General features: G+C 43.9%; 1 protein-coding gene across 1 annotated transcript in view; it reads right to left on the bottom strand.

Annotated features, from left to right (window-relative positions):
• Positions 1 to 27707, bottom strand: part of DSG1 (desmoglein 1) — a 121940-nt gene that overhangs the window by 94067 nt on the left and 166 nt on the right. Inside the window, exon 2 of the mRNA XM_068237307.1 lies at positions 15271 to 15518. Within this exon, the coding sequence (XP_068093408.1) occupies positions 15271 to 15318 (48 nt within the window). The 5' untranslated portion in view covers positions 15319 to 15518. The remainder of the gene's footprint in view (positions 1 to 15270; positions 15519 to 27707) is intronic.

The raw sequence follows: 27707 nt of genomic DNA, 5'->3' as shown, positions 1-27707 counted from the left end.
CCCAGTGATCACTAGTTAGAGTTGGACAGAATGGGGGGGCGGTTGGTGACAGCCGGCATAGGGCGCTGGAAAGTACAAATCCGGCCCTGACTGCTCCAAAACCTGTTAGAGCTTTCAGTTATTTACTACCTACTCTAATTTCCACTACCCGCAAATTGGATGCAGAATGGATGCAGAAAAACTCCAATGAAAGCCTATGGGCCTGTTTCCACTAAATGCGATTTTTCTGATGCAGATTTTCCCATAGGCATTCATTGGAGTCAGTTTTTCTGCATCCATTCTGCATCAATTCTGCAGCCAATCTGCGTGTAGTGGAAATAGGCCCTGATAGAAACAAAGGAAAAAAGGTAATTTATAGTGCAGAGAAATTTAATTCTTATATGGTTTTTTTTTTTTTTTACATTTTTTCACAATAGTGGTCCTTTAACTATCTAAAGAATGCCCCACGCAGCGGCAGCCCCAGGACCGCCTAACGCCATTTGGCGTCAAGTCCTGGGGCCGGCTACTGCAGGAGATTGAATGCAGGCTGAGCGCGCATCTCCTGTTTGATGGGCGGAGCTCTGCCCCGCCTTCATTCTTCGAGCTTGGGGGGGGGGGGGGAATCAGACCCCACCAACAGAGAGCTCTGTTGGTGTGGAGAAAAGGGAGGGGGATTCACTAGTGTGCTGTGTTGTGCGGCCCTGCAGCTTGGCCTTAAAGCTGCATTGGCCAATTTAACAAAAAATAGCCTGGTCTTTAGGGGGGTTTAGCACTGTGGTCCCGAAGTGGTTAAATCAGGTGGCAGAATGAAGTCAGTCTCATCAAACCTGCACATCTCGCTACCCTCACATATCTGTAGCTTGGAGCAGAATCCTACCTCCTATTATGTCATATTATTATTACAGAAACACAAATGTTCCTGGTGGATGATGCCTTGGGCATATTTCACTATAGTAAATCAAGTCAGCTTAAATCTTGATTTAAACTGCTTTATATAGTAGAACTGGCAGATTCACATCTAATAAAAAATGTTGTACTTCCTATTCCTCAGCATGAAATAATATTACTTTGTTGCATAATAACACTGTTAAAGTATACTGCAATTTGTAGCTGAACAATAAGTATAGATAAAAAAGGCTAGTAGGCTACTTACTTTAAAACCTGGCTTCATGTGAATGCTAGAACAGCATCTTATGTGTCACAGCTCTATTTATGACTATGGCAGGTAAGGGTATGTCCCATTCCTGACTCTATAGGAGTTAATGGTGTGCTGCATCATCACAAATATTGTACCCAATAAACCTGCTTCCAGGATCAAAAGAAAGTTCAGGAAGAAGAAATCCTGATAAAAATGACTGCAACTTCATTTTGTTACTTCAAAGCTACATGCAGTAAAGTCATAAAAAAATCATGCTACAAGATATATCTTCCCTTTGTAAAAAAATATTATGTATATATTAAATATATATTTATAATATAAATATATTATATATATATATTGCATAGTATTGCATAAAATTCGGTTTGTGCTGCTCATCCCTTGACTTATATATGTATATATACATATAGGGCAGACTGTTCACCTCTCTTCCCCACAGCTTTGGTCCATGTTCCTAAAGTGACACGTGGCATCATGAGATGTCGTGTATCAACAGTCCTAATCCTGTTCAGAACTAGGCTGTATTCTTTTCTTCTTCTTTTTCTAAGTGTAATGGTTAATGAGCTTAGGGCTCTAAAGCACAGTCAGGTTATCAGTTGACTGTAGCATAACTGTAATTGATAACTAATTACAGGCCATCAATCTCATGCATGGCAGAGAAACACCTAAATGCCGGGAAGAGATAAAGAAGGTCAATAGTTCAAGATTTTCCTGTATGGGAGCTATAAAACAATTAAATACATTTCTGTCATTCACTTGAGGTAATAAAAACTCTTAACTTTGACTCAACTTTTCGTACACAAAACGCTATGGGACTGCAGGAAAGTCCTATTTAGGATTAGGGAAAATTATACAGTTGTTTGTCTTATCAGTTTATTTTCACAGTAGGTTTATTTTAATTGGAGGCAATAGTTCAACAGGCTTTTTATGAGGAAATAACGACACAATTATTGGTACTTATCCGTTAGCCGGGCGCATCCGGCAGATGGCGCTGTTGATCTTAATTCCAATCATAATTACTTCACGTAAACCTGTGAATGTAAACGCCGGTTGCGCCCGGCTTAAACAGATCAAGCCGCCGGCTTGCTTCGTGTCTCGCTCTTCTCCCCCTCTTGCCCTCTCTCCTATAGAACACTGGGGAGGGGACATGCGTGTCCCCCCAGAGTCGTTCGTCGCAATGCCGCAATGACACGCATGTCCCCTCCCCAAGGCTCATACGAGAGAGGGCAAGAGGGGGAGGAGAGCGAGACACTCACGAAGCAAGCCAGCGGCTTGATCTGTTTAAGCCGGGCGCATCCGGCGTTTACATTCACAGGTTTACGTGAAGTAATTATGATTGGAATTAAGATCAACAGCGCCACCTGCCGGATGCGCCCGGCTAACGGTTAAGTACCCAATTATTAATTGTATCACATAAGCTGTAGATATTCACTCATTTAAGCAGTCTACAATCACAGTAACAACCAGCCCAGTGAAATAAATACTTTATAATTAAGAAGTGCAACTTGTTCAATGCTAAATGACCATAGCTTGCAGCACAGAGGATTGATTCAGATCTACACCATATGGTCCACAATGCCACTGTAAATTAAAGATAGAAAGATAGAGAGATAAAAAATGAGTATTCAAACTCATATTTTTCTTTCTAGCATGCTCAGCGCATCCATTGTTGGGTACACAAACCTTTAACCACAATAAAGCACTTCCTTTCAAGTCAGAGCTCAAAAGGGTCCATTTTTCAAACTTGCATTAGCAGTACTGGCATCTCTTACATGTCATTAGCCAGGTACAGAAATCCACAATGATGAGATCCGTCCCTCTGCTCATAATAAGGCGGCTAGTAGCTAAAAGGAACAGTCTCACATATCCAGGATGAAGAACATAGAATTGTTGCTGGTATCTTGAGGAATCCATTCTCACAATGTTTCCTGTTTTTTCAACTGCTACCGCACAAGTGCAAGGCATGGATCCATCACTGTGCTTAGTTGGCAAGGTAGTTTGTGCCGTCATCACATGTTGCTACTTTTTTTTCCTCAAAAACCTTCTGGTGACTGTGGACAGATAGTTCAATTTGTGCATCATCATACCACAGCATTTATTTTCCATAGCATTTATTTCCAAGACTTTGTTTATTAAGAAGTTGTTGTGCTGTGCATTTCTCAGATAAGTTTGCAAGGCTTCCTCCTGATCACTCTCCCATTCAGGTCATCTTTCTGCAAGCAACAGGGGCGTTGCTAGGATCCTAAGAGATGTGGCACTTCAGACGGAAAATGGGTGTGGCCACGCACTAGAATGTGAGTGTGGTCATGAGTGGAGCCAAACTTACATGAACTTAACAGCGGTCCTAGTAGGCCTGCCCAGAAAAATGCTGGATGAAGCCCTCTCTCCATTAATGCAAAAGAAAGAAGAAAAAAAAAGCAGCATATGACATACTGTAAATAGGCAGTGTTACTTAAACATAACTAGGCAGAGTTACCTGGCTTCTGTGCGGACTAGTCTGGTTTTCTGCTGGACAGGCTTACCCGCCAGGTTATCTGGCAGTTCCCCCATAGCATTCCCTGACCTTCTAGTGGACCCCCTACCATGCTCCCACAGGCCTCCCATTAAGGCACCACAGCTCCCTGCATGCCCCCATAAAGGCATCACAGCACCCAGCATGGCACCACAGCACCCAGTATGCCCACATAAAGGCACCAATACCCCCGATTGATGCACCTCAGCTCCTAGCATACCCACCATTGAGGCACCACAGCTGACTCTTGGGGGACTGCCGGGGCACACCAAAATAAATCCAGTGCACGTGCCACTGATCTTGGGGGCTAGCAACGCCCCTGGCAAGCAGCACTGGAAGTCTGGAACCGTAACCCTACTCCTCTGCACCTAACAGGTGACAGCTTATGAAAGATGATGAAGTGCAGGCGAAGGGAGCTTTTTTTTGTTACTGTATGTTAAGGTTCACAAAATAAAATGTATGGTAACTGTACCTCTGAAACCTATATATTTTTTTTTCACATACTGGAACACTGCAGTCAGTGTAAACCAAAGACTGTTCTTTTTGGCACCATGCGGTATTAACACAGACTTTGGATGAGCTTGGTGTTGGTGATCTTGCTGCTAGACTTATTCACTAGGTCAGTACTTTAGGTCTTGGTTTGGGTTTGGGGCTGAGGTGGGGTGGGGGTGGGTCTAAAGATATGGAGAAAACATTTTTTTTCTTTCAATGGGAATATTCTTAGACCATGGAGGAGAATAAGGTTTCCATTAGGAAAGTGGTAATGTTAGGGGGAAGTTTGCTAGGACATGGAAAGGGCATAGTTTTATACATTGGGGAAGTAAGATATGGAGGGGTAATAGTATTTATGTTTGGGTTTGTTGAAACATGGAGGGGGAATAGAATCTTATGTTGGGGCAATGGGGGGCTGCTAAGATATGGAGAGGGAATAGTATGTATGTTGGGGTGCTGCTAAGATTTGGAGGGGAATAGAATTTATGTTACGGTTGCTAAGGGCTATTTCACATCACAGAACGTGTGCAGGAGCCCATTTCCTGCACGCGTTAATTGCCTGCGGCATGAGGTGGGGAAGTTGCGGTGGAGCAGCGGTAGTTCTAATTTAACCGACGGGAAAACGCTGCGGTTGGACGTTACAAAACTCCCAGATGCCTTGCAATGTAACGCTCTGGAGCGCTTCGTTTAATGTGAAAGTTCACATGAAAGTCAAATAGACTTTCATGTTACTTTTATAATCGCAAACTAGGAGCGATCCGTCAAAAGGCTTGGCTCAGCTCCTAGTGTGAAAGAGCCCTAAGACATGGAGGGCATTTTTATTTTATGATTTTGAGGGGGAGGTATGTAAGATGGGGATTATTACAGCATGTAGGGGGAATATCATTTTATATTGGGGCTTGCTAACACATGGCAGGGGAATAGTGCTCAATGTTGGGGAGTAGTGGGTGTAAATAGTGGGTGTGGAATGGGGAAATACTAATTGTCAGCCTTTGCAATCACTACACTGCTCTGCAGCACACATCACACAGACAGCTCTGGCTCTAATATTCATGGCACCATACTGTTAAAATCACACATACAGTATGTCCTTTCTTTTCATAACAATTCTGTCTGACTCCTGTGCATTTGCTTCTCCTCCTGGGATAGGTTGTCCCATTTGTCTGCTGGAAATGGCACAAACAACAAAGAGTGTAATACAACAAAAACCTTATTGTGCAGCTCCCAAGCTTTGTTTGCATAGATGGCTGGAACAACAATACAATTACTGTTCCAGTATGATGAGTAAAGTACTAAGTATCATGTTAATTGCAATTTTCATTGTACTATTATGAGAATTGCTCATTACGCTTTACAACAATGTAATGTAGTGACGTAAAAGGAAGATATTTTTGAAGTATTACTGTCATATTAGTAGGCGCTAACTGTTATTTATGACAGTGTGTTGCTTATAAGCCTCGTTGGAATGTTTTTGGAATAGCTTGATATTTTTTGACAGTATAAGTCCTACTGCAGACACTATAGCTGCTTTATTACAGAATGCGGTGCCAGTTATCTGTGCACATGGGTGGCAGCTGAAGGAGCCTGCACTCAAACAGTAAGAAGAACGAACTCTAATACTGGTCTAGTGTAATATAGGGCTTCTAAACATTTTTTGGACTCTGATATACCTAGGAACATGGCAACAGTGTATGCCATTTTGCCAGAGCACTGAGGAAATCCTGCATTGCATGGTACAACTAATTCATGACAATGTAAGCATTAGCCATCATATTTACATTAGACCTCTTCCTCACTTGAACGCTACATGCAACACAGGTGTGCTGCTCTCCAATTCTCTCCAATATGATGCAAATCCCATTAGTGTATAATGAGTGGAATTGTACTACATTGGTGCAGTATTGCATGCAACCGTGTGCGCACAACCACTGGGATGAAGCGCTGCACATGGTTGGAAACATGAGACAGTACAGTCTATGTACGCCTGATGTCTTGTGTATTGCACACACTGTGCGTGGCTGAAAAAGCAATCAGCATTGCACAAGTGGAGAAGGGGCCTTATAAATGCATCCATGCAGCAGGTGATACTGTGTATGTTTCGCTTAGACAAGACAAATAACATTCATATTGTGCTTTTCTCCTGGCGGACTCAAAGCGCCAGAGCTGCAGCCACTAGGACGCATAGGAAGTAGCAGTGTTAGGGAGACTTGCCTAAGGTCTCCTACTGAATAGGTGCTGGCTTACTGAACAGGCAGAGCTGAGATTCAAACCCTGGTCTCTTGTGTCAGCGGCAGAGCCCTTAACCATTACTCCTTCCAGCCACTGCATAGCATTGCCATTTTATAACAGAAAGCAACTGTTAAAACACAAGACATTAATGTACCACTGTAACACATGTAAATAATTTATTTATGCCCTTGCTGACTTTTTGAACAATCAGGTTGTTAGTCCTCCAAACTATACATTCCATTACTGAATGTCAAATAGCCTGTAACAGCTGTTTATAATTTAGATTAGAAGAAAGGGCTATGTGCATTTTAGGCTGCACGTGTTCCACACTTGGCCAACCAATCCACAAAAGAAGAATTGGAATGGCTTCCTCCACTGTCTAGAAGTGATGGATTAATGCTTTTTCATCCTGAGGACTAATGCTTTTTTATCTTAAAAGTACTGGAAGTGATGACTTACAAATACAGGCAATGCTATACTAAACCTACTTCACCATGCAAATCTTTATTCTGTTACTTATTTTGCTACATATAGCACACATATGCAGTAGGGCAGTTCTCGCACACTAGGCCATAGGCTTAGGAGCCACCATACTAGCCATAATGATTACGTTAGGGCCTGGCACCTGGGGACGGGAAGGAATACTGCAAACCAGGAATACTTTGACTGCTCTAATTTGTTGTTTTAATCTCCCTCCAGAATGTGCGATAATTCAGGTTGGAGTGAGTTTGAGATGTCTCCCAGGCATCACTGCTGAATATATGCAAATTAACCATTGTACCCTTAGAAGCTAAACACACCTCCAGAACCGCTGGAATGCAATGATGTGTCAGCTTGTTAATTTGTACAGAGCCATAATAATCCAACATGCATACAGACTGTTTCAGATTGTTTGATCCTCTTTAAGAAAGCAAACTTTTGTTTTTCTTAACATCTTAGTAAGGGGGCTTTTGGGACCATTGTAGTCCCTTACACACTCCAATGAGTTATTTGTCACAATGAGCTTGCTGGTTAGTCTGTCCCTCCAGAATGTGCTAACTGGTTTCCATTGCTCCTCTGCTTCTCCTCCCATCAAGGCTGGATTTATACTTTTTGTGCCCCTAGGCCAGATATGTTTTGGCTCCCCTTTCTTGTGCAGCAGCTCCCGTCCCATTCCATGAGCAGACCCCTCTTCCATCTATATCATCCATGTGCAGCAGCCCCTTTCTTTCTTGAGCATCAGTTTCCTGTTTTCATGTGTCGCACCCCACTTTCTGCCTCCTCTTTCATATGTAAGAGCTCCTCATTTATCTCCAGGTGCCTCCTTTGGCTGCATCCGCCCAAGGCCCGGGCCTATGTGGCCTTCCCAAAAATCTGGCCCTGCCTCCCATAGCGAGTCGCCAACTTCTCTTACTTTCCACATCCCAGCAGTGGCAGAGGTTACTTGTCTGAGTCCCTCACCTTATCTCTTATGAATCTCGTGTCAGGAGTCAGGAGGTGTACAGCAGCATCGTCATGTACAGTGCTGTACAGTGTGAAAGATGTGGCTGCATACCTTCTGCCACGTGTTGCACAATGTGGGTCCCAGACAGGTAGGCTCTGTCAAGAGATGGATGGGAAGAACAGTAGCAGTGAGCAGCATGCCATGGGAGGGGAGATTTGAAGTAGAAAAAAAACACCAGGAAGCATACTCTGGGTGGAGGAACAGGTGAGCTATGCTTAGGGAGTTGAAGGAGGAAACCAGGAGCAGAGGGAATCGAGAAAAGAGGTAGGATGAACAAGGCCCCAGGCAGCTCTCCACCCTCTATAAACAGCTCTGGCTGATGGAGCACCTTGGCCTACTTGGAAGTGTGTGTATGTAAGTGGCGGGGTGGGGAAAGTAGGGAATGTATAATAAGAGTGGAGAATGGATGGTAATGGGCTGAAAATGATGGCCTGCAAATATCTTCTGTTTTTGAAGGCAGTGCTTTACTGTGAAAGTTCTTTCAGATCTAAGTTTTAAGTTCCTATTTTGGCTCATTACAAAAATGATCCATAACCTTATCGGGTACCATGTGTACTGGCGGTGAGTTCACACCTATATACAGTATATTCATGTAAATGATATGTATGCAACCTTTGGCATTTTCTATCAGAGACAAAACAAACACAATCTGTCTTCAAATCTGAAATAGATAGATGGAATTCCGACTTTGTAGTCATGTCATCAGTCAAATTATGACATGACATCCTATACTGTTTGAGAACTTGGTGTCCTCGCTTGGCTTTTGGCTTATTAGCTGTAACTGCCCAAAATGAGTAATAAAACAAAAATGTATATTTGTTGCTATTATACTGACAACAGGTAAGAGCTTTTTTGAAAAAATGTGGTGCTAAGGAAAAGTGAAAAACAACAGCACAGCTGACATTTCCAAAACATAAGTTTACCTTCTCAAAACAGAAGGTATTTGCGGTTATTCAGGTTGGAATGAGCTCTGAGGACACATTAGAGCTCACTCCAACCTGAATAATTGCAAATACCTTCTGTTTTAAGGAGAAGTCAAACTTCTGTTTTGCATAGCATTTTAGCGGGGAGTCTTTTTGGTCTTCTTCAGCCTCTTACACACTCCTAGGAGTTCTGGTTCACCATGACCTTGCTGAGCAATCTGAAACTCTGAAATTTCCAATGATGCTTGTAAAATGAGGGAAACTATGGTGTCAGGAATACTTTCTATTTTCCTCCAAATTTTAGTAAAGTGCAGATGCTAGTGATGGGCAGTGAGATGCTAATATTATGAGGGGATGCAAATTGAACCTAATACAGAAGCTGATGTTTTGATTGGGCCATTAACCCCAATAACTCCTGTTCCTAATGCCCATTTTTGGGGGTAATATTTGACTCTGAGCTCTCATTTAACATGCATATTAGCTAATTAACTACCTCCTTTTGTTCCATCTCAAAAGTATTTCTTTAACAGATCCTTTCATCTCCCAAGAGGTTATTAAAGTGGGTGTGCATGCATTTTCATTTCCCATCTCATCTACTGCAACATTCATCTCTGCATAAGCAACAGTATAATAACCTTTAACCTTCCTGGCGGTAACCCCGAACGTAGTTCGGGGCAAGCCGCGCAGGAGGTTTTCTCAGGCCCTGCTGGGCCGATTTGCTTAATTTTTTTTGCTGCACGCAGCTAGCACTTTGCTAGCTACGTCAGCACACCGATCGCCGCCGCCCCGCGCTTGATCGCCGCTATCCGTCCCGCCGCGCCGCCCCCCCAATCAGTGCCAGGCAGCGCTGAGGGGTGGATCAGGACTCCCAATGACGTCGCTGACGGACATCACCCCGCCCCGTCGCCATGGCGATGGGGGAAGCCCTCCAGGAAACCCCATTCTTTGAACGGGATTTCCTGATCGGAGATCGCCGAAGGCGATCGAAGTGGGCGGGGGGATGCCACTAAGCAGCAGCTATCATGTAGCGAGCCCTGGGCTTGCTACATGATTTACAAAAAAAACCAAAAACTGCTGCGCTGCCTCCTGGCGGAATTTATTAGACCGCCAGGAGGGTTAGAAAACAATTTTTTGTTTCAGCTCACAGAACTCCTGCAATACATCTGCAGTGTGTCTGCTTCCTGATTTCATGGAAATAGACAAAGGGTTAACATCCCGTTTTTATATATTAGCTGTGTCTGCCGAGGACTGCCAAATTACACTTGTGATTACGTACAGATGAGGGGGCATTAGACAAGTTCTTCACTCTAAAAACACACAGGGTGCATTTTTCTTGCGTTCTGTGCAAAAGTTCAGGTCCACTTTAAAACTGGCCATACGCATGTTCATAATGGTCAGATAAGCCAGTTGACCCCGTCAACGTTGCTAGCCCCAAAGATCAGTGGCACGTGCCCCAGATCTATTATGGGGTGCCCCAGATGTCCCCCAGGCAGAGTCAGCTATGTTGCCTCAATGGCGGGCATGGTGGGAGCTGTGGTGCATCAATCAGGGTTATGCTAGGTGCTATGGTGCCTCTATGTGGATATACTGGGTGCTGTTGTGCCATACTGGGTTCTGAGGTGCCTTTATGGGGACATGCAGGGAGCTGTGGTTATTGTATGGGGGTATGCTGGGAGTTTTTTTACCTCAGTGGGAGGCCCGTGGGAGCATGTGAGGGCGTCCACTAGAAGGTCAGGGAATGCAATGGGGGAACTGCCAGATAACCTGGCAGCAGGCCCGCCCACACAGCAGAAAGTCAGACTAACCAGCACAGGACAGAAGCCAGGTAACTCTGTCTAGTTAGTTTAAGGGGCACTGCCTATTTATGTGATATGCTGCATTGTTTAGTTTAAAGAGAACCCGAGGTGGGATTTAATTATGTTACTGGGGCACAGAGGCTGGTTGTGCACACTAACACCAGCCTCTGTTGCCCCATGGTGTGCCCCAGGACCCCCCTGCACGCCGCTATACCCCCCGCAGTGCTGGCGACACGCAGCGTGTCGCCAGCACAATATTTACCTATGCGCTGTCAGTCAGCGCCGCTCCCCGCCTCCTCCGAATCGCCGCTACCCGCCTGCGATACTTCCCTCCTATCAGCGGGAGGGAAGGGACACGGGCAGGTAGCGCCGATGCGGAGGAGGTGGGGGAGCGGCGCTGACAGACAGCGCATAGGTAAACATTGTGCTGGCGACATGCTGCGTGTCGCCAGCACTGCGGGGAGTATAGCGGCGCGCAGGGGGGTCCTGGAGGCACACCATGGGGCAACAGAGGCTGGTATTAGTGTACACAACCAGCCTCTGTGCCCCACTAACATAATTAAATAATTAAAGTTCTCTTTTAGTTTTGTTTTTTTGTATTAATGGAGAGGGAGCTTCATTCAACATTTTGACATATTGCCGGGCAGGCCTACTTAGTTAAGTTCATGTAAATTTGGCTCCACCTATGACCACACCCACATTCTGGTGCATGGCCACACACATTTTCCAGCTGGAGTGCCCAAAAGTGCCCCAGATCTCTTAGGATCCTAGGAACGCCCTCTTGACCCCTATCCAATTGGTATCAGATAGAGAAAAATAGATGTTCCTACATGTTCAGTCAGACTTATAGTGTCCAAAATCAGTTGGCCTTGTAGGAGCTTCAAAGTACTCTCACCTTGTGTTTCTTGTTTCCACTGTGTTTTATCAATCAAATGAACATGTACATGTATTGGATTTTGATGATATACCCCACATGAACGCTGTGCAAACTGTTTTATAGTTCCCACTATTGTCTATTTCTCACTTGGTTTAGCACCATATGTTGGCACTATATACATAACAATCTGCATACAGTTGCATAAAATCATTGACAAAAAATTGCATCAACTCAAAATAAATAGCTGTGCCAATGATTTGGATGCATTTTCGCATCAGCATGGGTGACACGTCCGTTTTGGAGACAGATGCAGCACCCTAGTGGAAATGAGGCCTTACAGGAAGTCAGTGGAATGGAAAAAGGGATGTCTAATGCATAACATTTTGGATTTTTAGAACAATCTGGTTCTTGAGCGAGATTCTTCGAGGTCACCCCAGCTCCCCCCCTCTCTCTTCTTCTTCTCATGGTCAGAGTATCTCGCCTGTTTTCTGCAGAGCATTAGGCTTAACTGTCCTCAGTTTTATCACTGAGAGCACCAAAGGAATATCTGAGTTTTAGCTAGCCAGCATTAACAAAGTACATTTCTATCCGTAACGAACAATTCCAGCGACAGGCAGTCTGAGTCCAATGACAAGTCTTCACAAAGAAGAAAACCCCTGAAATCCCTATCATCACTAATCCCTAGCTGACATACAAATATTAACATTGTGATGGCTTACGTAAGAACCATTACAGTGCAAATTTACAATGAATGGAGTCATCCATGAGTAACTATGTTACTCTCCCTTAAAACAAAAAACAAAAAAGAACAAAAAGATGCAAAATTGTCCATGAGAATCAGCAATTTTTTTCCCCCATTAAAATTAATATGTCATCAACACTCATGCTATTAGTGAGTCTCTGCTTATAAAACTAAACAGTAATTACAGGTTTTGGGCGTAGCTTGGTTCGGAGTCCTGACATGCCCAGTCATTTTGGCATTGTTTCTGGGGCACAGAAAATTAGTTTCAAAGTAAGTGGAATTAATTTTTAACGGGAGGGACTTCCTTGGAAAAATTTAAAGAAAAAAAATAAAAACAACAACAAAAACAATTGAAAAGACCCCATAAAACTGTACTATTGTACTATGCTATTATATATTCTGTTGCAATTTAACAGAGCGCAGAGTAAAAGAGACTGTATTTCAAATGTGCTCAAAGATCTAGTTTCTTTGAAGAGAGTGTTTCTTAATTGAAAGATCACTAAAAAAAAAATCATATAAATGCTGGAATAGTTGGGTCTCACACTATTGGATATCTCCTAGTTTGACTGAAAAATAGATATGGAAACACGTCCTCGTTACACCTGAAGTAGATAAAGGGGTAGGCCTAGGAGCACTGGGTTTGGTTACTATTATGTTATACTATGGGGTGGTTTCCCATAGCGGATTCTCCTGCTTTAGCAAGAAACTTTTTTTCTTGATTATTGTATGTTAAAAAAAAACTGAATAAAACCGACCCTTTAAAAGAATATGCTGTAACACTGAGGCTGGTTTTACACTTGTGGTTTGTGGTGTGGCAGAAATCACCCTTTATATGACCCTGAGCCATGGTGTGGCAACAGGGTCATATGCATAGCCCTGCCCCTGCTCAGTGATTTAGTCCATGCTTGGGAGGAAGTACATCACTGGGGTTCCTGTCGGTCTGCGCATGCATGCCACGTCGCACCGTGCTCTCATCGTTTACACATACTGCGTCACCCATTTACTTGCATTGCTGCATAATCCATATGGTAGGCATGTATCATGCGGCAATGTGCTGCAGACTTCGTGACGAGAAGGCGGCGGTTTTGATACTTATGGCGCACTGCATCGTATCACATGAAGTGTGCAAGTCTCCATAGACTTGCATGGCTCTTGTGGCGGGGATACGTCAGGGAAGCGCAACGCGGGTCGACTCAGTGGCCAAATGTAAAAGGGGCCTACATTGTTTGTGTCCTTGACTTATTCAGAAAATTTCAAAAATACATTTTGACAATATGACAGTATTAAAATGGCATAGAAGCCACATGAATAGGTCACCTCTTTCCAACAGAACAAAACAAGGTAAAGCTAACTATAAATATATAAAACAAATACACATACAAAGTGCTTAAATCAAAGAATACTCAGAAAAATCTGTGTAATCACTATTAAGAAGGTTGACCTAATAGTGTTTAAGCTTTGTCATATTTCATAGTGCTTTTCAGGGTATAACTCTATGTTTGAATAGAGGTTTCTGGACCTACAATGGATTTATGAATTAACTAAATCCATTGCATAGGTGTACTATTACAAAAAAAAGTAGATCTTATAGTGTTTTCCAAGCATGACTAATAATGAATGAGCATTACTTAGTTTTATTGAGATCATAGCACATCTGACATGCTTTGATTTGCAGAATGCTCAGGGCCTACATCTACCTGTATGATGCTATGTTCTACCGTGGTAAACCACCACACATGATGACTTAAACCAAAATTAGTATGCTATAGGGTGAGATTACTTTCGGATCAGGTGATTACTTGATTCACTGGTGCTAATTTACCAAGACAGGTTCAAAGAAACCAGAAGCAACAATAGACCAGAACCTGAGCATTTAACAGCTGAAACTTGATTGTTCCCCTGAGCGACTATCCTGCTTTTGCTCCATGTTTCATTGTACATCTTCTCAAATCAGACTCATAATGTTTCCAAAACTCAGCAGTAGCCATTATTCCATGCCAGAAGACAATAACACTTCATGTACATACGTCACTTTATTACTGACTTATCTATATTCATCATTTAGAACTCAATGCTAGGCAAGCACCTGTATGGAAGTGATGCTATGTCTTTGTGTTTTTTTTTATTTCGAATATAATAGGGAAGTAGATGGTTAAAAATTAAGCATTGTGCCAGTTTACCCTGAAGTGTTATTGGTCTGGGAACAGACAACAAAAAGCTTTACAACACAAAAACAGAAACACAGAAACAATGTCACATCTATCTGCATCACATCTGTCTGTCTATCTGTCAAAGCACCTTAATACTATATCTTATTCAATAATTGGGGCAATACATCTTAATTGCTGTGGGCATAACCTTTCTCATTATGCACCAGTGTCATTACCCCAATTTTTATGAAATATAGGAGTACATTCAACATACAAAATCAAGCCACCCATGGCAGCCAATCAAAATCTTTGTAGCTGACTTTAATAAAATTACATCCCTATGGTCGCTATGGGTTTCTGCACCAAACACATCAAAATTGCTCTTTTTAAACTAGGTTGCTGCTGTGATTTCTAATATGTTCTATTGCACGTACGAAACCTGGACTCCTGCAAATATTTCCTTAATCATTTCATGTTGTAATGTATTTCATCATTTACGTATTAATACAATACATGGCAGACTCCTATATGCTCCATATTCACATATTAGGTCATGTCCAACCGTCAATTCATTTTTCATGTTTACAGAACAGAAAGTCCTGCCTTATCAATACATATAAAACCACAAAAGGGTTATATACCAAATCAGATGTGTATTGAAGCTGAAAGCATCCAGCCACAAGCAGAGAAGCTCCATTGTCAAATTTGCTTCACGTGATTGGATGTCTGAGGTGGACAGAGATGCACTTCATAACTTGTTACTCTTCCCTGCACATCCTCCTTAGTAAAGAATCTGAGCAACTAGAAGTATGCAAGTGAAGCACAAATTATTTTCTCAGCTCTATGTCAAATGAACTCTCTGCAACTTGTCAGCTTCAATAATATCTGCGGTATATAAATATTATGTGCATTAAAAGTTATCACTTACCAGTAACAGTAGGAAGGCGGTGAGGTGGGCACAAACTTTCCAGTCCATGGTGAGTTATTGCTGTGCAACCTCGCACAGTACTAAGAGATTCTGCTCCTTTCCCACCTTCTCAGTTAGAGTGCAGGATGCTCCCTCCTGGCTGTTCTCACACGTAGATGTTAAAGGTGTCTTTCTTTCAGTGAGGGATGAGCCAAGGATGCTGTACAGCAGACTCTATTTCTCCACCCATAATCTTGGGCTTGTCTCACCTGAAACACATGACAGCATCATTATTCTAGCCGGATAATTGACTATTGGGACACACCTTGGATCTTATTGCTATGAAACCTGCTCGAGAAATGTATTATGACAAATTCACAAATTAATTGGTCAAGTCAGACATTTGTGTGCCATACAGACACACAGACATACTAACTCACTGTTTGACATCATCTTGCTGAATTTGCTGCACGCTGTCTGACTAAATGAACTGCACAGCAGTGATGCACATGGAGACTGTTGGGTAGTTGTTATGACTGGGTATTGACCAATGGACTGGTGCTTCCCACACTCAGCAATGTTTTCTAGATTATTCATCTGATTTGCTGAAATCATAGGATGAAAATATAATAAAATCTAGGACCTTCTCTCTCGATCAAACTGACCTGACTGACTGAGAAAGACCATACTATTAGGGCCCGTTTCCACTATCTTACCAGACGCACACTGGCACTTGCAGTGATGCGAGAACACATCCAAATCCCTTCAGCCATGCCATGCACGGTTATAGGGATTCTAATGCACAATGCGTTTTTTTTTCCTGCATGTTATGTAATTTTTTTTCTCCGCATGCGAATTAGAGGGCGCCAATTGATTTGCCATCCAAATGTGCATGTGGGGAAACGGAACAATAGCAGAGGAAATACCCTTACCATTCGACCCAAGCAAAAGTGTGTGTGTGTGTGCAGGGCCGGATTACAGGAAGGGCCGGAAAAAGGCCATGGCCTTGGGCGCTGAATAAGCAGAAGGGTGTCAGGACTTGGGGAGAAATAAGAGGCTGCATGTCAAAATACGTCTTTTCTCCTGGCCTGAAGCCGCCCTGCTTGCTGCACACAAAGTAAGAATTCCAGAGCTCTGTGCATTTCCTTACTTCCTGGTGTGTGATGAGACTGTGCTATCTCCAGGAACATACAAGCTTCAGTTTAGTGCCAGGGATGTAGAGAAACCCGGTTCATCATGTGCTTGCTGTGCAATTGGGCAAATTTCTGATCTGGTAAGGTAAACATTTTAACAGGATTATCAGCTCCACTTTACAACTCAAGCTGAGCTGAACAGAATAGATGGTCAGACTCTGATAATGACTTCAGCCATTCCTTCTCCTCTCTACCCCCCTGGACTGTAAAACTTAAACAGAAAGAGAAAAGTTTTTTTCCCCTTAACCAGTTGCCGACCACCTTAAGCCGATGGGCGACGGCAAGGGCTGGGCCCAAACGACCGCAATACGCCCATCGGCGGCGGTGGCAGCAAGCGTGGCTGTGCGGCGATAGCGTCATGCATCACGCGATCAGCCGCAGGCAACTGACTCCGCCCACCTGGCGCGATAACCCGCCGGCCAATTAGCAGCGCCGGCGGGTTTCAAATGCGCCGATCGGGCCAATGAAAAGTGTATAATACACTTTGTTTATGTAACAAAGTGTATTATACAGGCTGCCTCCTCCTCTGATGGTCACTTCGTTGTGCGACCATCAGAGAAGACGGCACCCCAGTAAGTGACAAACACACACACCTTTTTTACACACCCAGACCCCCTGATCACCCATCCCAGCCCTCAGAACCCCCCCTGACCACCCCAGCACACCACTGTTTGCACCCAAGCACCCCCCTAAAAACCCATCAATCACTCTCTGTCACTAACAGTCAATGCTATCCCCTAGATTAGGTCCCTAACTGCCCCCTAGGGTCCCCTGAACTCCCCCCCCCTACCATCAGATCCCCCCCAGACCCCCCCCCCCAGACCACCCCCCTGTATACTGTATACATTTGTATACATCTGCCTTACCCACTGATCACCCACTAATCACCTGTCTATCACCTGTCTATCACCTGACTATCACCCCTTGTCACCACCACCCATCAGAGCAGACCATAAACTGTCCCTTGGGGGCACCTGATCACCCACCCAGACCCTCAGATTGCCCTCAGACCCCCCTCCTGATAACCTCCCCAGGGCAGTGTTTACATCTATTCTCCCCTGTAATCACTCACTAATCTCCCATCGTCACCACCTGTGTCTGCCACCCATCAGATCAGGACCCAATCTGCCCCATGTGGGCACCTAATCAACACCCTAAACTGTCCCTTGGGGGCACCTGATCACCCACCCACACCCTCAGAACGCCCTCAGACCCCCCCCCCCCCCATCACCTTTCCAGTGCATTATATTTGATTGTGTTTTAATTGTATTTGATTATGCTGACATTGTATTTGATTGTGCTGTAATTGTATTTGATTGTCCCGTGATCGGCTTTGATTGTCCCGTGATCGGCTTTGGTTGTCCTGTGATTTGAGTGCCCCGTGATTGGCTGTGATTGCCCTTTGATTGCCCTGTGATTGGCTTCTATTGGCCTGTGATTGGCTTTGATTGGCCTGTGATTGGCTTTGATTGTCCCGTGATCAGCTTTGATTGTCCCGTGATCGGCTTTGATTGTTCCGTGATCGGCTTTGATTGTCCCGTGATTTGATTGTCCCGTTATTTGATTGTCCCGTGATTGGCTGTGATTGCCCTGTGATTGGCTGTGATTGCCCTGTGATTGGCTGTGATTGCCCTGTGATTGGCCTGTGATTGGCTTTGATTGTCCCGTGATAGGCTTTGATTGTCCCGTGATTTGAGTGCCCTGTGATTGCCTTTGATTACCTTGTGATTGGCTTTGATTACCTTGTGATTGGCTTTGTTTTCTTGTGATTGTTTCTGATTGCCTCTGATTCCCAACTCGCCACCTCCCACCCCAGATCACCACCCTGTCACTTTCCTAGTGATCTAAAAACAGTGATCAGTGAAAACTGTCACTTTTTTAGTATCACTAGTGTTAGCAGTCAGGCCAGTTAGCTAGGCCCCTTTGTTAGTGTCAGTTAGTGCTCAGCCCACTGCACCACAGTCACTAATTAGCGACATCACTGTCGCTAATCAACATTGGTACTATATAGTATCTGTAAGTGATCATTACTGATCGCAGTCAGATCTATATTAGGGTCACTAGGATCCACTTAAAAACGCAGTGTTTGCCTGATCAGGCCTGATCGTTCGCCTGCACTTGCGATCAGCCCGCCCCTCCGCGGTGACAGAATTTTTTTTCTGATCACTGCAAAAAACACTGTACAATAGCTGTGGCACTGTAAAGATCAGTTTTGATTTTTTTTTAAATCAAAACTCAGTGACCACAGCTTTCTGCTCCTCAAGTACTCCCTTTTGCTAGGTAGGTGCTCTTTTTTCTGGGTAGTCTTAGAGGAATACCTCCTAAATTTAGCAGTCCACCATGGCAAGAAAGGGGTATTCCGATGATGAGGTGTTCAGGTACACGGCCCAGTCGGATGAGGACGTTTGGGACGACTCATTCGACGAATCTTCTCGGTCAGAGTTTGAACCTGTAGAGGACAGTGGCTCACTGACCGATAGTGATGACGAGGTTGAGCCAAGCGTACCACACCCCATGTTGTTGGACCACAGGATCAGCCTCAAGGGCAGCAGAGTGGTGCTAGTGCTGGTCTGAGATTTCATGGTGGGGCAGGCACCAGCAGCACAACATCTCCTGGACTTAGCACCAGTACTTCCTTATACCCTTGTGAAGTGGCGAGCACCAGCATGGAAGTTGAAACTGGTTCATTGGCACGTGCAGTAAGATCCCGGTTGCAGCCACCAAGAAGACGGGCCCGTACTACCCCTAGTTTACCAGAGATGCTGGCAAATCCTGATTGGCATTCCCCTGATTCCACCGCACCCGTACTGCCCCCTTTCACCGCCCAGTCTGGAGTCCAGGTGGAGACAGATAATCTAGGATCGGCCCTAGACTTTTTCTATCTGTTCATCACCCAGGATCTCTTAGACTTAGTCGTGGCAGAGACCAACCGTAAGGCCACACAATTTATAACCGCCAATCCGAATAACTTCCTTGCCCAGCCTTTTCGGTGGAAACCAGTCCAAGTTTCCGAAATTAAAATTATTTTGGGCCTTCTCCTTCACATGGGACTAGTCAAACTGAATGTGTTGCCGTCTTATTGGTCTACGGACCCAGCATATCACGTTCCCTTGTACTCTGCTGCCATGTCCAGGACACGATTTGAGAACATCCTGCGCTTCCTGCACTTCAATAACAACGAAACCTGTCATCGAAGTGACCACCCAGCTTATGACCGCCTCCACAAAATTTGGCCCCTCATAGACCACCTGTCATCCAGATTTGCAGATGCTTATACCCCTGAACAGGACATCTGTGTAGACGAGCCCCTCGTACGTTTTACCGGGCGCCTTCGCATCAAACAGTACATCCCAAGCAAGCACGCCCGGTATGGGGTGAAACTGTATAAGCTCTGTGGAAGGGCCACAGGCTATACATCTTATTTTAGGGTCTATGAGGGGAAAGACTCAAAATTGGAGCTAGTCGGATGCCCTGACTACCTGGGGAGCAGTTGTGTGGGACTTGGTGTCACCCTTGTTGTCCTGGCAGACGCCTCACATTTTTTTGGCAGATATTTTTTCATCCACATTGATTGATTGATTGTTTGACGGTCATTTTTCCTTTCAGCGCAGAGTGCATTACCCGTATGCCCAATATAAGGAGTATAGCAGAAACTCCTAATACTGGCCATACATGTAATGATTGCAGAGACCCTAAAACGCCAGGACAGACCCCACGAATGATGCCATTTTGGAAAGAGGACACCCCAAAGTATTTTAAAAGATTTTATTTTTTGTCACAAGTTAGCAGAAATTGTTTTTTTTTTTTCACAAAATGTCATTTTCCGCTAACTTGTGACAAAAAATAAAATTTTCTATGAACTCACCATGGCCCTCATGGAATACCTTAGCGTGTATTCTTTCCAAAATGGCACATTTGTGGGGTTTGTTAACTGTCCTGGCAAGTGTGTGTGTGTGTGTGGGGGGGGGGTGCTAAATTGTAAGCACCCCTGTAAAGCCTGAAGGTGCTCATTGGACTTTGGGCCCCTTAGCACAGTTAGGGTGCAAAAAAGTGCCACACATGTGGTATCGCCGTACTCAGGAGAAGTAGTATAATGTGTTTTGTGGTGTATTTTTACACATACCCATGCTGGGTGGGAGAAATATCTCTGTAAATGGACAATTGTGTGTAAAAAATAAAAAAAATGTAATTTACACAAGTTAGCAGAAAATGACAGTTTGTGAAAAAAAAAACAACAATAAAAATCAATTTCCTCTAACTTGTGACAAAAAATAAAATCTTCTATAAACTCACCATACTCCTAACGGAATACCTTGGGGTGTCTTCTTTCTAAAATGGGGTCATTTTTGGGGTTCCTATACTGCCCTGGCATTTTAGGGGCCCTAAACCGTGAGGAGTAGTCTTGAAAACAAATGTCTCAAAATGACCCGTGAAATCCTAAAGGTACTCATTGGAACGTTGGGCCCCTTAGCGCACCTAGGCTGCAAAAAAGTGTCACACATGTGGTACCGCCGTACTCAGGAGAAGTAATATAATGTGTTTTGGGGTGTATTTTTACACATACCCATGCTGGGTGGGAGAAATATCTCTGTACATGGACAATTGTGTGTAAAAAAAAATAATAATTGTCATTTACAGAGATATTTCTCCCACCCAGCATGGGTATATGTAAAAATACACCCCAAAACACATTATACTACTTGGAAAAAAAGGCTCTGGTCCTTAAGGGGCGAAAAGACTGTGGTCCTTAAGTGGTTAATATATATGAAATTTATGGCAGCCCCTTCTAAGCTAAATCTTAACCCCTTGCTGGCCGGTTGGTGGCGGGGGCCTTGGGCGCTAGAAAGTACAAATCCGGACGTGTATGTGTGTGTGTAGGGATGTATGGGTGTGTGTGGGGAAAGGGAACTGTTGAGATATTGAGACAGCTTTATACTGCATCTAGCAGTGTTTCATTAGTGGTCGCAGTGGTGCAATCACTCTTAGGCCCCGTTTACACTTAATCAGTGTGCGTTACTACGCGTTAGTGTGCGTTGGTACGCGTTTTTTCCATAGCAGTGCATTGGGAAGAAGATTTCTGTTAAAACGCGTTAAGTGTGAAAGGTGCCATAGAAAAACATGGGCATTTGTAATGATCGGTGTAACACAGAGAGGATCTGATTACCGGTGATCTGCAGTACCACCGAGAATGCAGATATATACCAGATTATTGATGATCTGCAGTATCACCGATAATCAGATATATCTCTAACCTCTGGACACCTGAGTGATAAGAGTGTTTTGGTACAACAGTAATACTTTGAGGATCGCACCTGGAAGACAGGTGCAAGAGCAGATAGGAATACTGCTTGGCAACAGGTTCCTTCCGTAGTCTGGACTCTCCACGGGGAGGAGTCAGACTGAAAGTGGAAAGGACAGAACGTGAGTGACACCAATGGAGAAGTGTCACTGACAGATCTGCGAGCTATCTCCTAACAGGAGAGATAGTTCTCGAGGTCGGACAAGCCAGGTCGTAAACACACGGACAGATAAAGTACAGAGACAGGAGGCAGGTGCAGAATCCAGAGAGTAGCCGAGATTTGGCAACAGAGTATCAGAATGACAAAGGTACAAAATCAGAGATCAGAAGAATGGTCAGGAAAGCAGAAGGTCATAACAAATAATCAACAATGCCTAAGCTAAGGTGTGAGTTCCTTGGTCGTCAACACCTTGCAATCTGATCTAGAATATAATACAGATAATAACAGACTTCCTAGACTAAGGTGTGAGATCCTTGGCCATCAACACCTTGGAAACTGTCTAATAAACACAGATACTGACAAGGTCTGAGTGCTACCACATAGTGATCGCAACGCCAGACACCAGAGAAATGACCAGCACCCAGTATATATACACCAGCGCTCTCTAGCGCCTCCCCTAAGTGCTAGACCAATGGAAGTTGCTGAAATTGTCAGCTGACCGGCTTGGTCAGCTGACTCCCTTCTGACTGTCATAAAGGCCCTGCCTCTCTGCGTGCGCGCGCGTCCTCCTGAACCAGTGTGGACCATCAGTCCCAGCCACACCAGACATGTGTTATAATGTGTCAGTCTGTTCGAGCGCGGGGGCAGCCGCACCGCCAACCGAGCATGCAGCGGTTTCCCCGCACGCAGCCACTGTGTCAGTAGTAGGCCTATGCGTACCGACTGCCGCGTCGGACGCGGACTCTGCCGCCCTGACCGCTGGGCATGCGGCGGTTTCTCCGCATTCCGCCCCGCTAGTGGATGCGTGCCTAAACACTCCAGATGCCATGCTAGACGCGGAATCAGCCGCCTTACTCTGAGTATTTGCGGCGGCTCTTCCGCGTTTTCTCACAGCATTACTTTGAAAATCAGTTTTCTTTCCGTTTTAACTGAGAGCAACTGATTAAGTGTAAAAGGACCCTTAGATTAGATTCCTGCTGAAATATGATCTAATAACTAATGATGCAGAGTGGTAGCCTAGTAAAAGGATTGATATCAGGCAAACATTGATGGTTTCCACAAAGTCCGAGGTGTGTCAGGAGAAACAAACTAAGGAAACATCTACCCCTTAGGGTATTATGCCCTATAGATGCTGTTAAAACATAACCTTTGTTATGAACTGTAAAAGATGGGTCACACAGAAGTAAGAAAATGGTCTCCTAAGGTTGGATATCGGGGTTATAGGGCCCAAACAGGTATGGCTATAGGGAAAATGAAAAATTCTCCTAGAAGATAATATAGAAGAAAAAGTGAATTGAATAAGAGCCATTGTGTGATCATTTATATTCTTTCCGGCTTTTCAGCACTTACTGTACCCACCACAGTCTATCTGTTAGAATGTCAAGGCATTGAAAATACATTTTATTGGCATATATGACCTGAAGACTATCTCATCCTGCGTGTCAGACAGTCATCGGTGCGTGACACCGTTGTCAGAAAGTTCAGCACTGCACTCCTGTGCTTGTTACAATTGCAAACAAGGGAAACATATTTCAATTTAAAGTAAACCTGTTGGGAAAAAGTGCCCCTTAGGGATACTTACCTCAGGAGGGGGAAGTCTCTGGATCCTAATGAGGCTTCCCCCGTCCTCCTCAGCCATCCAGCAACGAGACCTCTGAACACAGCAAAGTCATAATACTTACATGTGAGGTCCCAGATTGTGAAACAGTTCTTTGATATCAGCAGACAAAGCTGGTTAATCATCCAGGACTCACCCCACCTGTCATGTTCATTATGAACCCTCCTTTCCCGCTGCCCATGGAAGGAGATCTCTGTAGTCTTGAGGAGACCGGTGGTCTTGAGATAAGTCCAACATAAAATTTGGTGGTTTGTTGGGTCTTGTGTTACTCTATGTTTAGTCTTTCTAACTGCATAACATGATTCAGCAATTCCATTACTTCCATTACTATCTGAAGTGAGAGAGGATCAGGGCACAACCAATGTTTCATTACAGCCTTCTGTGTGGCTAGTAGTAGCAGTAAATTTTCAAATTTGTTAATAAAAGGGAGGTCTGACTCTTCAAATAGGCCTGGACTCTGAAAAAAGACATAGTATCTCAACCTTCCTCTTAGTTTCTGTGATCTTCTTGCATTTCTGTGCAAAACCAAAGAATGTGATGTAGCTTAGGGTCAGGATCAGTACATTTTGGGCATATAGGGGCCACCACTAACCCAGGCGTGTCTGCATGTTTGTATAGACCCTTGATAGGAATATTCCTTAGGCTCTAAGAATTATTTTAAGTTTTTCTCTCCAGTCCTCACTTAGGATAGTGTTCCTGACTGATAACCATCCCTCTCTTGCCACTGTTAAAAACTCATCAGGTGTAATTGATAATAAGGTAGCCCATTTCCTTAGATGGACAATATGAGCCTTCTTACATTTTTGGGAGCCCAGGAGCATCATGTATATATAACCAGTCCAGGACCACAATTTCTTGCTCTTGGGGTCTGTAAGAATGTTCTCGAATAAAGGGCTAGGTGCAAGAGCCCCTGCAATATTTTGAACAAAAGTATAGACCTAGTTATAGTAAAAGAGGTGAGTTTCCAGCTAAACATACATAGGGCCTGATTCACTAACCGATGCTAACCTAGTTAGCATGCCTAACGGCTTTGGGCGTGCTAACTAGGGTGGTAAGTTAACTAAGTTAGCACCAAGCTGAATCAGATCACTCGCAAAGTACCGCGTGCAAAACTTTGCATGCGCATAGGCCGGTGCGTGCGCCCGAAACATCGCACCCATGCACCGTTTAGGGCGCAACCAATGCACCGCTATAGGCGCATCGCGTGCGTCATTTTCGGCGCTCCCGTTGTGACGTTTCGTGTGCATCGGCCTTTGCGCAAAACTTTGCACGTGGTACTTTGTGTGCGAGCGCTAATTATCGCGCGCAAAGGATTTTTAGGCGTGATAAGGGGCTTTTCACAAGTCTGCTAACAGTTAGCACCGCTTTGTGAATCAAGCCCTTAGACTGTAACTGATGAAAAGATAGCAAAGAATTATTGGCATTCAATAAATCCTTTAACTGAGTAATACTCTTATTCTCCCAAGGTCCGTAAGCTGCATGTGGTAGGCCTGTTTTGAAACCTGGATGAAGGAGAAAGGAGAGAAGAAAATTAAACTGGCAAGCCCGATTTTTTCCTAACTTCCCTTCAAGTTATTACCATATCCTAAATTATCATAGTTTGTTTAATATAATTTGAGAGAGAGCCTAATTTTCTGTTGAAGATGACCAAGAAAGAATAATTTGCAATAGAGTGCTTGCCTATTTAATTTGACAGCACTGCCAATCCCATCTTACTATGCCACAGTTGCCATTCAGGTCTCATGCACTAGAGGCCTCTGAAGATGAATACACTGTGATTAAACGTTTAAAGGGAAGGTCCAAGCTGACAAAAATAAAACAAACTCCACTTACCTGAGTCTTCCTCCAGCCCCTGGCAATCATTCTGTTCCCTCGCCGCAGCTCCTCTCACTCCCGCTGTCCTGCGCTGAAGAAGCCGACCTCACCAGGTCAGTGTCCGGGTCGGCTTCATGTGCGCTCTATGGCGCGGGTCACGTGGTGTAGGTGATGTCATCAGGTCTCTACTGCGCAGGCGCAGTAGTTCTGCGCCTGCACAGTAGAGACCCGATGACATCACATACACCACGTGACTCCCCGCCGTGGAGCGCACATGAAGCCGACCCCGAAGCCGACCTGGTGAGGACGGCTTCTTCAGCGCAGGACACTGGGAGTGAGAGGAGCTGCGGCGAGGGCACAGAACGATTGCCAGGGGCTGAAGTAAGCCCCAGGTAAGTGGAGTTTGTTTTTTTGTTACAGCTTGGATGTTTCCTTTAAGATTGGATGATATGCCTATACATGACACAATTTCTACTGCATGTACATTTGGAAAAAAGTTATTGATTTCACACTGGAAATCTGGTATTTTGCTGCTACTACTCTCCAAATCCCAGATTGAAATGAGGTGGAGAGATCTCATTACTTGCTATTCCTGAAAGGACAAAAAAGTAATTTGCAACTTAATTAACAAATCAACAATATATAAAGATAAACAATGCTGTAGTGTGTCTCTCCTGAGGACAGGGAGTTCTAGCATGGATCAGAATAATCAGGTAACAAGGGCCAAAACTGGAACAATTAAATTGTTATTTTTATTATAGGAACTATACACAAAAATATACATTAAGGTTGCACATTAAAACTGCCACAATAAATATATATCTACCAGTTGAACAGTATTGGTTGGATAGAAATACAATAAGGAGAGAACGATGAAGAATATCTGAAAAGTTAAAAAATACTGTGTTTTGCTGTGTCCACTAAGCGGTAAAGTCCTGGTGCTGAATAATCCAAAGTATTGCGTTTTAGCCAGTGTCCTGCTGACCAGTCTTTAAATGGAATTTGACAAAGAAGATAGGCAAAGCACTCAGGACTGAGTGGGTTGCTGGGTTTGACCTCTCTCAGCAGCTGGGAGTGGCTATGACAAGCAAAGTCCAGCCTTGCTGCAATTGGAGCTGGGGGCAGTCCCCCACCCATGGATAAAAATCTTGCAGAATACCTGTTACGCAGATTTCTCAATGCCCATAAGTCATATCGAGAAATGGATTGCTTATTTGCATTCAGTAAGGCATTACAAATTCACACATCTGAAACATGGGCATTAAACTGTCAAGTATGACTGAGAACTTTTCTCACTGGGGTCTGGATGTCTGATCTGCCTGGGGACTTCCAAGTGTCAGATTGGCCTTAATAACTTCTGTAAAAAATTATTAGCATATTCCTAGTGGCTAGAAAATCATGGAATAGGAAAAAATATGAATTTCAGGGTTACTAAAGCAGCTTGGTGGAGAGAAGCAGAGATAAGGATCAGCCCCTCTCCTTTGAAGCTTCTGGAAGAGGTTTTTATGACATGCCAAGGTGTGAATTCCACCAAAGTTTGGAGACCGTCAGGCTGGTAAGAGACTAGTTTATGAAGTTCTGTCAAAGTTGACAAATGCTTTTTGTCAGCAGGGGTGCTGATAAGAGCTAAGAGCTGAAAGCTAATTAACTCTGTGCTTGGCCAGTGCAGTTTAACCCTTTGCTGCTGTGGCTCTGTTGTGACGTTGTATATAAGCTATAATTAATTTGATATGAAAGGTAGAGGAAAGAAGGCGGGTAAAGAATATGGGATGGGGAGGGAAAAGAGTGGATAAAAGAGGGGGAAAATGGTGGTGTATGGTGTATTAAAGGTGGCATGTAAGTTATGCTAGCTGCTTTATTATCTATTTCTGCATTATACTTTCTTATTTATGTGGTACACAAGGGTGCAACGATGAGTTATATAGTCATATACTTAGTTTTGATAGCCATTATTCTTTTGTCTGCTGACATTTTTTGCAAAACTTGGGTCATTCCTTTCTTTATTGGGATTCGAGGTATCCCAATTTTTTCCAGAAAAAAAAAATATCTCACATCTCTGTCAACCATTTACTGCAAGACGGTGGCGTGTGTTTATGCCAATTATCTGTTATAAGGTATTTTTTGCCACCATTGTACCTATGGTAAGCATATTTTTTTTCTTAATGCCAACTCTTCTGCTTTACCAAATATGGCTAGAATGTTGCTGATGCAATGATTTGTTGATACAAATTGTGTATGTTCTTCATTGGATGGTCCTGGCCAAAATGCCCTGATAGAGTTCAACCTTCAAATTTTGAAACTTGATACCTTTCAGGTTTTTTTGCCTCCATCAAAATTTTTACTTTTTGTTTAAAGAAATGGACTCTACAAAAC

This window comes from Hyperolius riggenbachi, chromosome 5 (genome assembly GCF_040937935.1).
Source record: "Hyperolius riggenbachi isolate aHypRig1 chromosome 5, aHypRig1.pri, whole genome shotgun sequence".
NCBI lineage: Eukaryota > Metazoa > Chordata > Amphibia > Anura > Hyperoliidae > Hyperolius > Hyperolius riggenbachi.
This window is presented reverse-complemented; position numbering and strand designations above follow the sequence as displayed.